This window comes from Gymnoscopelus microlampas (genome assembly GCF_963454915.1).
Source record: "Gymnoscopelus microlampas genome assembly, chromosome: 2".
Taxonomy (NCBI): domain Eukaryota; kingdom Metazoa; phylum Chordata; class Actinopteri; order Myctophiformes; family Myctophidae; genus Gymnoscopelus; species Gymnoscopelus microlampas.
In genome coordinates, this window is record NC_139939.1 from 49,753,182 (window position 1) to 49,766,757 (window position 13,576).

A 13,576-nucleotide genomic window follows, 5' to 3' on the forward strand; every position below is an offset into this window, starting at 1 on the left:
AAATGAACCATTGTGCATTGCAGTTGGGTGCCTCTGAATGTGTACAAATATTTAAGAAATATTATCTATGCAGTACTTCCTGTGGTTGATTTTGCTTTGCCTCATGGAGCACTTGAATTATATTCTTTTTTCATTTTGAGAGGCTCTTTAACTTCAGAATGAAGGATTGTGCTTTTATCTAACAATTTATCATTTGAAATAAAAGCTCTAAATGTGCAGTTTGGTGTGTTCTTATAAGTTAGAAGAAGGTAACAATTTTCTCCTTTGATTCAGTGTAACATTTTTATTTTGTTATGACAGCTTACAATAAATTGTCATGACCTCCTCATTGCTGGTGCAAAGAAGAAAATATTCTCTCTCGAACACACATGCATACACACGCACAGAGTCAAACTTCAGAGCAATATGTTAATTATGATCCAGAATTTACAACAATACAAGAATAAGTGCATAATAAATATAAATATTAGGTGTGTTGGTAAAAAAAAGAAGAATCATTTAGCACAATCTCTGCAGTCTACAATAAAGTGACTTACATTTCTTTTATATATTTGATATTATTACTGTACACAGTATATCTCTGAAGTGTCCAAAATATCAGCATTTACTATAACACATCTCTCTCTCTCACTTTCCCTGAGAAACATTACATTTAACACAACAATGCTGCTTTAGATAACATGATGATTTTAATAATTTTCATATTCCAGCATGTTATTTCTTTAATCGAATTACCTATATGATTGTAGGATGTAAATCAATGGTAATAATTGTCATATTTTATAAGCCAATGACGCCTTTTTAGCCATATTTGTGACATAGTATGCGATAGGGGCTGCTTGCTCTTGCATAACAGCTGGTAAGTATCCTCATAGAGTAACAATTACTCAATTGGCCTGTTTTCCAGTGCAAAGCATGTACAGTATATTACAAACAGTATAGTAATTCAAAAGACAGTTCTGTTGACTGTCATCTTAGTCCCTCTCCCTACATTGGACTGGGTGTGGCTATTGCTTGGCACTCTCAATCAGCTCAATAGTGTGGATGCAAGTCTGAAGAGGGTCATATTCTGCGAAGACGTGGCACACATTCTCAATGCCAGCCTCTGTGCCTTTTGCCACAATGCCAAAAATCCTGGAGGGGGGAAAAGATACATGATCATCAGCTACAGTATTGTTCCTCTCGTTCACATGAAAATAATGAGCTCAAATAGCACAGATGAGGCAAGCTGATAAATGTTGGTAGGGATTACCTTGAACCGACACCAGAACCATTCAGCCACCTGCAAACGAAAGGACAATAAATGTAGGATTTATTGGTAGAAAGCGCTTTTAAATAATCAGTTTTAAAACATTTAGTTAAACAGAAGTCATACTGTGTGTGCTGTAGGATGACTTACTTTCGCTTTACAGGATCTTCCCCACTGTAGCTCAGCAGGTGAGCTGGGTAATGGCGCCTGAAGAACAGCCTGTGAGGAAATCAGTTTTATTTAGACGTGATCAAACAAAACCTGCAGTAAAAAAAACAAAATGTATGACAAAATGATAATGATGACGATGGCCACTACTGTGTGATGCCATTTGACTTACTTCCTTTGAATGTCTGTCAATGTAACACCCTTCGAGGACACTTTCAGATTGACTAAGGTAGGTGTGATGGCTTTGGAATCCTTCTGGAGGGTGGAAGATACTGCCTTTTCTACAGCACATGGTCCTGTCAGCATCTCGGTGTGGACAGCATTCAGGTAGAGGAAATTGGAAGCTATGGAAAAGATAACAGAAGTTAGGTCCATTATATGGGGATGCACTCACAGCAGGGCTACTTTATAGAGCTCTAAAGTTACCTTGCAGAGCAGAGTTGTACCCTGAAGTTAATAAAGATAATAGTGCCCTTCCCTCAGTATTTATCTGACACATGAGGCATATGGATCATTAAATTGCCCCTACTCATGCAGTTTTAATTAAATATATTGACGCTGCTGAATTCATCAAATCATCCCTGTCTCCTCCAAAGCACAAGGGCAGGTTTTGGAGAATTTAACACAATGGTATCATCACACAGCATTTGAAATAGACCTTTTTCCACAGATGCCCCACATTAACAGTTAGTAGGCAGGTGTTACTAATGATACTAATTATGGTTGTGTTCCAACGTTACAATATTTAGAATACTAGTGGTCTGCATCATGATTGAAGGTGCACATTATAACGTTTAGAAACCCTACCATAACCTTACAATCACACTAATATGTTTCAGAATATTGGCAGAGGGCAGAATAATGGGCCTTAGGAATGGGCAGCCCCATTCCATTCAGATCTTCTGGCTGCTGCTGTGCATGTTGGGTAACTGGGCTCTGACCTCTGCAACACTAAATGGAACAGAGCCCTATCACGGGTAGCCTTATTATTGTATCACTATTTTTATGTCAATATGGCTGCCACTCTACCGACTATCAACAACCATAGCAACAACCTCCTGAAGTGGTCTTCACTGCCCCTGTCTATATTATTTAGTTGTTCCCAAAAGCCAGCTAATATTATCTGACACCTGCAAGCAAGCTAACTAGCTACACTACAGCAGACGTAGCAGACTATTTAGGCCTGGTAATCTCACAGAACACGATGTAGGCCTATAGCCTAATAATCATAGCCATAGCATAGCTAGCTCATTCGCCTATAATGTTGTTTTTATCAGGGGACAGGAGGAGCGCTATCAAATGGACATTTAGCAGGATGTGATGAGAGCCAGGTGGTGCAAAAAAACAAGGTAATTAATGGCAGTGTAATGTAATGTTATCTATATTCACTAGAGGGTGCTTGTGTTCACCATTTGTAAGTAACATTTCTATTGTGGGGGTTCCTAACATAAAATAACAAGACTGACATATCTGCAGGAAATGTACAAATGGGTATACATTGAAATTAAAAGATGGTGAGGCTTCTTGGCAGGGAAGGGGATGAGTTGCATTGACACAAGCAGAAAGTCACGGATGCAGTTTCATACCTCACCTCAGGCATACAGTATGAACAATAGAAAATCCATAAAGTAGGCTACAGTAGGCTACCCATGGATGGTTCTTTTTTTCATTTATTTAAACATTAATTTGATCACATTTCCAGGTATTTCCAAGTTATGCTTGTAATACAGTAAAAATGGTTGGCTACATAATAAACTAATGGTACTTACAGTTGGCCTAACCTAAGTTTGTTTGGGGTACATTAAAAGTTATTATAGTAGCCTACTCTGCAAATATATTTGGCAGAGCTGGTTTTTAATATTTTCTCTTTATTAATCAATGTGTCATTCAAAAAGGTGCAACATATCCAGGTACCAGCAGGAGGCGGGAGATGCAGGTTGTGCAACAGGCCACCACAGGTGAGGCTTAGAAGTTATACTCAGTTTTTAAGTATTATTGGCCTATCTTATGTACATTTTTTTTTAAAATTATTGTTATTATACCTGCAATTTTCCTTGGGATAAATAAGGTTTCTAGCAAAGTACATTATTAATAGTGTTATAGTGTTTTTGACCCTAATGACTGATCAGTGTCTGGCTTTTGTACCTGACCTTTTGTATCTACAAACAAGAGTCTGCTATTATTGAAATAGAGTTATTTAGCCAAACGTCTGTCTCACCAGTTTTAGTCTGTTCCTCTGAAGCTGTAGTGTCATCTGTCCTCTCTTCTCTTGCGCCCAAATCTGCGAGGACAATTGCACATATTATGCACAGATATCATACACGCAAGACAAAGAGACAAACTACATTCATCTTCAGTAAAGACCTACCATGTGACTGGAGCAGTAACTTGCAGGGCAAAGCATAAGCAGTGATTGTGTGCTGGTAGACGAGGGCAGACAGACTACCTGCAACAATGACAAAATGTTTACAGGAAGTTAACATTTTTATAAAAGAAAAAAAAACATTACTGGTTTGGTGATGCTCTATATTGTCTGAATCAACTTTGTTTGCTTTCGTTTATGAGCTAAAAGAGTGACTTTGAGAGCTGTTTCAGCATACAATGTAAGTCAATGAGGAGCATATTTAGAATCACTGGAGCAATTATTTTTGATTTTCTTGTCCACCTTTGGAGTTACATCATGGCAAGGTAACTGCACAACCCAAACCTCTACCAAAGTGGTCTTGCCCTTTAAGCCCATTTTAATATAGGATACTAGTGGCAGTAAATAATGACAGGACACCTACCATCTAAATCTGTTGTCAGCGGACAAACTAACACGGTGCATCGTAAATCTATTAATGTTTGGCTGGTGATCTGTGTCCATTTATTTCCTTGCTCTTAGCACTTCACATACTGCAGTGCACGTGTACTTCTGTACTGTATAGTTGCATGCACTGTCGTCATGCCAACCATGATGTAGTGGTTTACCATAAGTCTCACACCTTTTGCAGCAACGCTTCCACCCAAGATAAGACTGTGAGCTACCAGTTGGCAGAGCTACCACAAGTTGAATTGATCCAGGAGTGTAATAGCAATGTCATTGCAGGCACACGCCCTATTGTGTACTCACATCATTGAAAGCAAACCTTTGTACGCCAAGCCCACATCCAAGAAGGCTGTCCATGGGTGACAAAATCTGACAGACCACACGATAAGACCAGGATATGTGCTTATACAGAGGTTCTAGTGAGTTGGATACATACACAGTACAATCCTCAGTGTAAAATGTAACCCAGAGAGTGTACAAATACTATAATTGGACTCTTGCGGGTCCATGGTACCATTTGTACACGTTCACGAGTTTCAAATTGATAAATTAACACTGAGGATTTTACTGTGTAATGACGCCGGGTAGGTGATTACGTGGTTTTAAGCCCTATACTTACCAAAGTAAGGTTCCTGAGAGGAGCCTTTGATGCGGACGCCTTTGGGGGATGATTCAATGAGAAAGTGTCTGACAAGGTCTGAGCTGCTTTCTCCTGTTATGTGATAAAGGACAAAGGTCACGAAAGAGACAGCTGAAGATAGCATACATATAATAACTGAAATATTGTGTATTATGTGTATTATGTCTCCCGTGCCCAAGCTGGCATTCTGTCTTAGCTCAGTGGGCCATCACACGGGAGACTCGAGTTTGAATCCTGGTCTGGGTAGGACTTAAAGGGACTACACCATGAATTTTATTTTTTCCTTCTTTTTTGTGTGTTTTTGGTCTCCCCTACCTCTCTTCTATCCCAAAAAATACCCCAGTTTGAGCACTCAGGCTTTCACAGCATATCTGGGGTTTTATGTAAATTGGTCTCAAAACAGGCCAAACTGATTTGGCCCCGAAAGTGACGTCACTAGCGGTACAATCCCTCCTGTTTTTCGGTTTCATCTTAGAAAAAAAAATGCTTTAAAAAAAAAACTTTTTCCACTCAGAACCAGGAGATAACATGCATACAAACTGGCTCAATAGCACCACGTGCAAATCAGGACAATGTGGTATTGCAGTTGAAAGTGCTTTATAAGCCAGAGAGAAGTTAGTTGGAATGAGTATATGTGAGGCTTGATTTAGGCTCAAACCTTTTGAAAAACGTTTGAGGGACATAAACAATATGATATTAAATATTTAAAAACAAAAAAAAATCATAATGTAGATCCTTCAAATTTTACGTTTTGCAGCTTTACGGGTCCATTGTGGTTGATGTTGTCAGGAGTCAGGACTAGCAAACTATAGGAGACTAGCAGTGTGAGTCTTACAACTAATCATAAATATGTCATTATGATCCATTATGTTTATTATATTCTGCCTTTATTTTATTATTTTAAACGGATAGACCTACCTCAAAAATTTGGACGTAAGCTTTTTTTTGTATTGCCTACAGCAGCGTTCGACAGCTGTTCTTTTGTGTTTACACAGTGCACGCCTATACTGTGGTGGAAAATAATGACAGTACTGTCTCCTGCCTCACCACAATCGGTAGACATCTTAAGACATGCCCGTTCAGGTTAGTTAGCAGGCAGAGTCATTATTCCTGATCACTTATAGCAGCAGTAGTGTGGCCTGTGGTCCAATACATTGTGTTTGTGTTCAGCTGTTCAAGTACTGACGTCAGTTGTGCAACATACGACAATGTTAAAGTTGCTGTGTTCAAGGCTTGTGATGTGTACTGCAGTGTTGTATAAATATGTTATCATGCCGCGGTTAACCAAGGATAACCGCAAACACTTCAAGTATAAACATTTACAAAATGGGCATTATTTGTGTATCAAATACCCATCCCTAGGCAATTCTTTTTTGTTTCCAGCGGTTATTTTCATAGAATATTAATCTGTCATTTATCTTTCAACAAATTTGATTAAATTAGACCACAGACGGTAAAAGAGTACAAAATGGCGATAAATGCTCAATTCAATTTTGCATTTTGATCAAGTCATGACCTGATGAAGATGTAGTAACACAGAAACAATGCTTTAAATGTCCTGTTTCTGAGATGCACTGGGCCAGCCTGAACCTGGCTTGAGGCGCGGTGGAACCCCCCTTTGTTCTCGGTATTAGTAATGTTTTCATGTTTAATAACAATGTTCTGTCACTCAGTTAATCGATTATTTAATCATTCGTTTCACACTCCTAAAACCTGTATGAGCCCACCCTTAAAGTAGTAGTTCACCCAAAAAAGTACTTATTTTCTAGTACCAATTACACACCCTTGAATTCCATGAAGTAAATCCATGAAGCCTTGAATTCATGGATTTACATTTTTACACATTTTTTGCACAAAAACTGAAAATAATCCATGAATTCAAGGCGTCATGGGGTGTGTAATTGATAGAAAATAAGTCGTTTTTTGGGTGAACTACTCCTTTAAGTCCATGCTTATCTATTCTGATAGAAAGTTGCTAGAGCTACTTGCAAAGCATTTTTCCAACCATTCCAGGTCTCCTGGAATGGTCAAACCGTACAGGACTTACCTTGCTTATTTGTAGGAGAGAGGTTGGCGGGCACCTGATGCACTCTCATAGCCAGTCCAAAGCTGCCGCGGTACGATGTGCTGTCTCTCACGACAAAGGATCCTGGTTCCTTGTCCTTCACCAGTGCTTCGGCTAGAATGAATAACACATCAAAGAAATGGCTATTATAATATATCGGTGGTTCTCAACCTTTTCAGGCTGTGACCCCCCAAAATAATCATATTTGAACTCTGGACCCCCCACCCTGATAAGCACTTGGAATTGTACGAGTTGAGGCATTACATTTAGTTTGACTCGGTTACACAGGTAAATATAAGTGAAAATAGCAAATCTGTGATCTTGTAGATCGACTATTTTGACAATGTTTGCCTCTTTCTCATATTATTTGACAATTTGGCCAATGTTTGACCAGTTTTTATAGTATAGTTTGTTGATTACTTTTGATGCAGTAATGTTCTTTTTCTTTTCTTCCTTTTTTTTTCGGTATTAAAAAGGTCTTTAAAGTCCTTAAATTGTCGCTTCACTGTCATCTGGGGACCCCCTAAAATCATGTGGGGACCATGTGAGAACCACTGTAATATATTACCATATCTAGAGCTAGTATTCTGCAGCACAGCCTGATGTGTGAATCTCACCCCAAAAAGAACCCACAACTATCCAACACAGTTCATCTTTAATAATGGAAACATTTTAGACTATACATATGTTTACACTCCCAGATTTTTCTCAACGTACGGTATGTCTGAAAACCAGCTATCTAGCAGGACAATTTGAGATCCTCACCTTCTGCTCGATTGATATGTGGACGGAACCAGTACTTAGATGTGTCCATTACAAACTTCATTGAGGGCTGGCTGCCATGGAAAGGGGCTTGAAAACCTAAACAAAACATGAACATATGATTAGAATATAAGCATACAGTACAAACAGTAGCTAATACTGTATATCCCTCCAGATGTTTTGATTTGATTTTATTAAGGATCCCCATTAGCTGGTGCCATAGCAACCAGCTAGTCTTCCTGGGGTCCACACAAAAAACACACAGATACAAAGGTAGACTCACTATGATGGGAAGATGGGCTGGAATGGGGCATATAGATGGCTTGCATTATCGCGTCTGGTCCTGTTGGAGACGGGCAGTGTGGTTGTGTTGTCCCATTGACTAGCAAAATTGGGATGTCTGTCAGTGACCCAGACAGCGAGGCAGGGCTGCTGTGGGTTCCATTGCAATGTAGTCCCTGGAAACGCTTTGTCGGCGAGGGCTTGTCTGGGCTGTGCTTGGAATCGAAAGGCCTCAATGTGGACACGTCGCTGAAAGAACCAGATCCACGAGAGAAGAGGGACTCTGGACTGTCTCCATCATCACTGGTCAAAGATAGGCAGCTGTGTAAGAGAGAAGAAGAGGGACTCGTACTGTATACTGCAATTCAAATCTGCCAATTGGATATGGCGTCATCTTCCTAAGAGTAGCCTGCCTTTAATATACATTTACATTACATATCCTACAGTTCTGTTTGTCTCACACCATCCACTAAATGTGAATCAAAGACTGTAATGTTCAATGAATGTACAGTCGTTTGCTTCATTTGTTTCTAGCCTGGCTGGGTGAAGAAATGCAATTCAAATGTACAAAAATTGCTTATTTCAATTCTTAAATTGAACATTGTTCCGCTTTAACCCATTTTGGGCGGAAACCCCTATTTGTGACTATAACTTTCAGAACGGGAACCCCTTTTGGGGTTCCTGTTGTAATTTTTGAATAAATATTTGAAGTTTTTCAGAAAACTTAGGTCAGGATTTAGAAGGCGTATTTAGAATTGGCCTTGGCTCTAAATGGGTTAACTGGGCCATGGCGTCTCCAACCCAAAGAACATTTATTTGCCAAAAGGCATTATTTTCACTGTTGTCATGCCCTACCTGCCAACCATGTAGCTGGTGTCAGAGCCTGGGGATGTGGAGAGTAGAGAGATGGCACTGTTTCTGTTGGACGATGTGCGCAGGGATCCCCGGGGGGACGACGGGAACTCATTCCTCGTGGAAGGATTTCGCCGGTGAACGACACCGCACGGCAACGGGGGACGGGATGACGAAGGCGAGCCGGAGAAAACCAGGGAGCCATGGGGACTGACACTGGAGCCGATGTACGGAGAGATGGGGATACTGCGTGATGTAGATGAGGGACTAGGAGAGCATCCTCTTGGTACCAACACACAGTTGGAAACATCTTCATCCAGGTTAAGGTCATCTGAGGGGGAAAACATTCCACAGTTAGTGGAAGAGGACATTGTGGGATGTTGTTTATACATTTAGGAACATGTGAAACTTCTCCATTCTTCTTTATGAATGATGCAATGGGTTCTTTATGAAGTTCAGTACATGGGCAAAGCAGCCACCATTTCCAATGGATAAAGAAACCGATTGTTTTCTTACTGGTAGTCTCTTTTGTAATTCATTCCTGTAAAATTCCAGAGACATACATAACCTTTTTGTTTTTACCTGTTCACTCATCAACTGGATATTTTTTTTTCCTGTTGTATGGGGGCTAGCAGACAGGAATTCTAAGCAAAGACACTTCATTTCTTCATGTCATGCCTGTACAAACTCGCTCAGAGTTCCCACCCAGACCATTCATTCCACAAAATATTAAGTATTGCGATGAAATAATACTACCCAGAGGAGTTTCAACTTGCCGTTGTTGCTGTATTCATGATTGGACTGCCCGTCTGTATCAATAACCAATGTTTGGAGGCTTTTATGGCTTCAGGCAAACAAGGAACCAGGGGGCTGATTTAGAATATTGAAGCCTGTATTCGTAACTAGTGCTGACAAAGCAGAGGGGAGATCTGTCTATGACTACATACATGGATGTTATAAAGAGTGGAAATGTTTGGCAACATTAATTAAGGAAGCAGTGTAATACTCATGCTTTGATTACACATAAACATCTAGTTGCCTAGAGAAATTACTGTATGCGGTTACATTTGTTCTTCTGTGCCTTACTTGATTTCCCATGGCTGAGAACACTGAGGAGCTATGATGTGTTGTCTGGACAAAATGTTGTCCAGAACATCACACCCTTCAGTCCATCTCCATCAAGGCACACACATTTTGACATTTTGTGTTCTAATAACAAACCTCAACAGTAATGGGATAACTTCAAAACAGGCCAAAAAACATGAACATTAATGAAGAACGGAGCTTACTTTTGTTTTGTATGTACAACGATTTTACTGAAGCATCGTCTATGTATAGCTCAAGAGCACAACATTCAAATGTGATCAGTAATTAGAGGATATGAACATACATGCTGAACTCCACTGTGTCTTTGTGCGTCAGACACACTGGGTGTGGTATTTTTTAGTCTAGGCAGCAATCCCAAAACAGACAAAGTGGTGCAATTACCCTATGATGAAAAAATGAATCCAGTGTGATATAATATTTGGATTTAGAGAGCCCCTGGCTATGTGTTCGGAGCAATTTCTAGATTTGCATTTGCAGATTGCATTTCATCAAAGTAATGGTTCATTTTTATGAGAGGGAAAACTGCACAAGGAGGTCATCATTTAAGAATCTGTCTGTATTTTGGTTATCAGGCAGACTTCTGCTTTCTGCAGATAGGACAGTGTAGAGAGACACAGGAAACCGACATGACAGGTGTCACATTTGAACTTGGGTCCTCACACCTCACAAGAAGCATACTGCTCTAACTGGCTGTGCCACCAAGCAGACAGGAGTTTCAGCGTTGCTGTTTGATAGCATGCCCTTTGGTGTAAGCTGTTTTGCAAAGTGTGTCTTCTCTCAATGCCCTACGAAGCTCTAACCCTGGCAGTGGCATATTTTATCCGTTAAGATTACACAGGCCCAAAGAAACCTCTTGGCATGTTCTGTACCTGTATGGAGCCTGGGGAACGTGGGACTGTGGCTGATCTGGATGGGTTCAAACGTTGGATCCAGCTCCAGGATGAGGTGGTTGAGGTTGTCCAGTGCGATATCTAGTTCAGGGTCACTGAAAGCGTCGGTCGGCTCCATGGATCTAGGACTTTGTATCACTGTCTCCACACGGGTACTCTGGCCCACTCTCACAAAGTGACTGGGTATCATGTGGGACAGTTCGCCAACTCTAGGCATCACGTTAGGAGGAGCTCTGAGTCTGCAGGGAGGATCAAAGATGTGGTTACAAACAATGGTGAGATGAGCTTAAAGCTTAAAAGAGATCATTTACACCGGCATCAATGGAATTACGATTTTCCCAGATACTCAGGTATTCATGAAAAACAGAGCACATGTAACTTATACTTTTGTGTGTTTTACATCACACGCACGCAAGACACTTCTATACCATCACTGAGTGCCACAAAGCAGGAATACTGTACTAACACAAATTCAAAACACACAGTTTGCAGTGCAGCATGGCAGTCTTACACACAGGATTAGGATTTTTTTGGAGCTGAATGAAATAAATAAAATGTTACTGTTGATACAGTAAGGCCATCCATATACAGTAGTATATACGTATAAAGCATGCATATCAAGTGACCTTGACTGTTAATACTATAATGAAACAACAAAATCCTTATTGGTGCTCGTTGTTTTGTTGCCGTCCATGCAGGTCAGACTCCATGCATTAAATAAGGGATGATGACTCAGGGAAATTATTGTCTTTTGGCACTACTGATAATGTGCAGTGTTAATTATTTATCCATTTGTAACTCCAAGAGTGTAGGAAGGGTGTGCTGTGTGATAGTATAGACGGGGGATAGGTAGTCATAAGGGTGTGATGTGTGATAGTATAGAGGGGATAGGTAGTCAGAAGGGTGTGATGTGTGATAGTATAGAGGGGGGATAGGTAGTCAGAGGGGTGTGCTGTGTGTGTGGGTGAACTGCTAACAAACTGCCCCCAGCTCGTCTACTCAGTCAAGGTGTGGCCTTTAGTGAGTCACACTTTGACGGTTACCATGGCTACCCTATAGTGTTGTCCAAAAAACAGTCCTTTGCCACAGTATAATGCAGTACAGCAGTGATTACTTGGAAAACCATTTCTCTCATCATTATCTAGTAGTATGCTACAGGTCACATACACTTGTATGAAATGTTGAATGGGAAATGTTCCCTTTTAATGAATAGAAAACTAGTTTTGATAGAATGATATAAACTAGTTTTGTGATTTAAAAGGCTTCAGTTTCAGTGATAATTTGTTGTGAAATAGAAGTCTAGCATCGCACCATTGGAGCGGTCCTGGACTTGAGTATGCAGTAGGCTACCCAGTGACTTTAGCTCTTACTAAGTGGGGTTGAGCATTTATTCTATTGAAAGTTTTGCTAAACAAATGCTATAGCACATGATGTTTAATTAATTAATTAATGGTTTAGATCATTGGTTCTAAAAGTGGGGTCCGGGGACCCCCAGGGGTACTTGAGGGTGTTCCAGGGGGTACCCAGAAAAATGTGTAAATATAGCATCAGAATAATTATGACCTTTTATACTTTGGCTATTCAAAAATAGCAGATATACAAGCGAGTGCCGCGCTATGAGCTTGTAGATCTGCTATTTTTGAAAAATCTTGAAAATTTGTGCAAATCTTTGAATATATATTTTTTGAAGCGAACATTTGTAACTCACATCTTTGCTTCTGGGGGGTCCCTGGAACAAATATTTTTAGATGGGGGTCCGCGGCCAAATACATATCATTTTGGGGGTCCTTGGCATGAAAAAGTTTGAGAACCACTGGTTTAGATTAGCTATGAAAGCTCCTCTTACCTTATTTTGCTCTTGTCTTGATTCAGCTGTGTTCCTGAGTTGTCCCAAGTATTACAGCGTTCACTGGTTTAGTTTGACAGTTCATGTGTGGAATGCTTTTATTAATGGCTCCCAACCCATCAGCCCCCAACCCCTTCAGCCAATCAGCAGCCAGGCTTGAAAACCCACGTAGCCCCCATGCAGTCCAAGTGGAGCCTGGTGATGTCATCATCACAGTGTGAAAGTTGTAGCTGGAAGGGCTGAATGTTTGTTAGGCAGTGACTGAGTGAGAGGGTTTATGCCGTGCGTCAGTCCTATTGCAACAGCAGACTGTTACGCCATGCACATCGTTTGCATGAAGTTGTATTTTCACTTTTACTTTTTGTGCTATAGCACCATTTATACATTTTCTGTCACTAATGTTTAAAGGTAGGGTAAGTGATACCTTTTGGTAAAAAAAAAAGGTTAAATCTCTATATTGTGATAATAATCATTGCTATGTGCTAAGTGTTGTTCAGTAACAGGGGTCTCTCCATCTCTCCAGCTCTTTAACCCAGTGGTTCTCAAACTTTTTCATGCCAGGGACCCCCAAATTGACACTTATTAGCCCGCGGACCCCCATTTGAAAAGATACGCCAGGGACCCCCCATAAGAGAAGATTTTTTACGGTTCTAGCATTGATTCTCAACCATTTTCATTTCAAGGACCCCCGGTTTAACATGCATTAGCCTACGGACCCCCATTTAATGGCATTTATATCTCTGGGACCCCAATTCATATCGTAAAATCAATGTTAATTTAACAAATGGAACCAAATGGACCCGTTAGGGTCCATTTGGTTCCATTTGGACACTCTCAGAGTTACAGACCCATAAGGGTCCATTTGGTTCCTATCCATCAGTTAGCTGGGGACCCCCTGGAACCCCC

General features: G+C 40.4%; 1 protein-coding gene across 1 annotated transcript; it reads right to left on the reverse strand.

Annotated features, from left to right (window-relative positions):
- Positions 1–249: 249 nt before the first annotated feature.
- Positions 250–12,770, reverse strand: LOC311062141 (tensin-4-like). The gene is made up of 13 exons (XM_084080972.1): positions 12,671–12,770; positions 10,804–11,063; positions 8,831–9,158; positions 7,977–8,296; positions 7,697–7,792; positions 6,914–7,045; positions 4,846–4,938; positions 3,786–3,863; positions 3,636–3,698; positions 1,590–1,761; positions 1,400–1,468; positions 1,253–1,282; positions 250–1,134 (listed from the first exon to the last, which is right to left on the reverse strand). The coding sequence occupies exons 2-13, from the start codon at positions 11,039–11,041 to the stop codon at positions 1,008–1,010; spliced, it is 1,746 nt and encodes a 581-aa protein (XP_083937098.1). The 5' UTR covers positions 11,042–11,063; positions 12,671–12,770; the 3' UTR covers positions 250–1,007.
- Positions 12,771–13,576: the final 806 nt, after the last annotated feature.

Excerpts from the sequence above, each read along its gene's own strand:
- LOC311062141 (XM_084080972.1), bottom strand. The coding sequence starts at position 11,041 with ATGCCTAGAGTTGGCGAACTGTCCCACATGATACCCAGTCACTTTGTG. Across the intron at positions 8,297-8,830 it reads ACCAGCTACATGGTTGGCAG|CTGCCTATCTTTGACCAGTG; the intron begins GTAGGGCATGAC and ends TCTCTTACACAG. Across the intron at positions 3,864-4,845 it reads CTCTCAGGAACCTTACTTTG|GTAGTCTGTCTGCCCTCGTC; the intron begins GTAAGTATAGGG and ends TCATTGTTGCAG.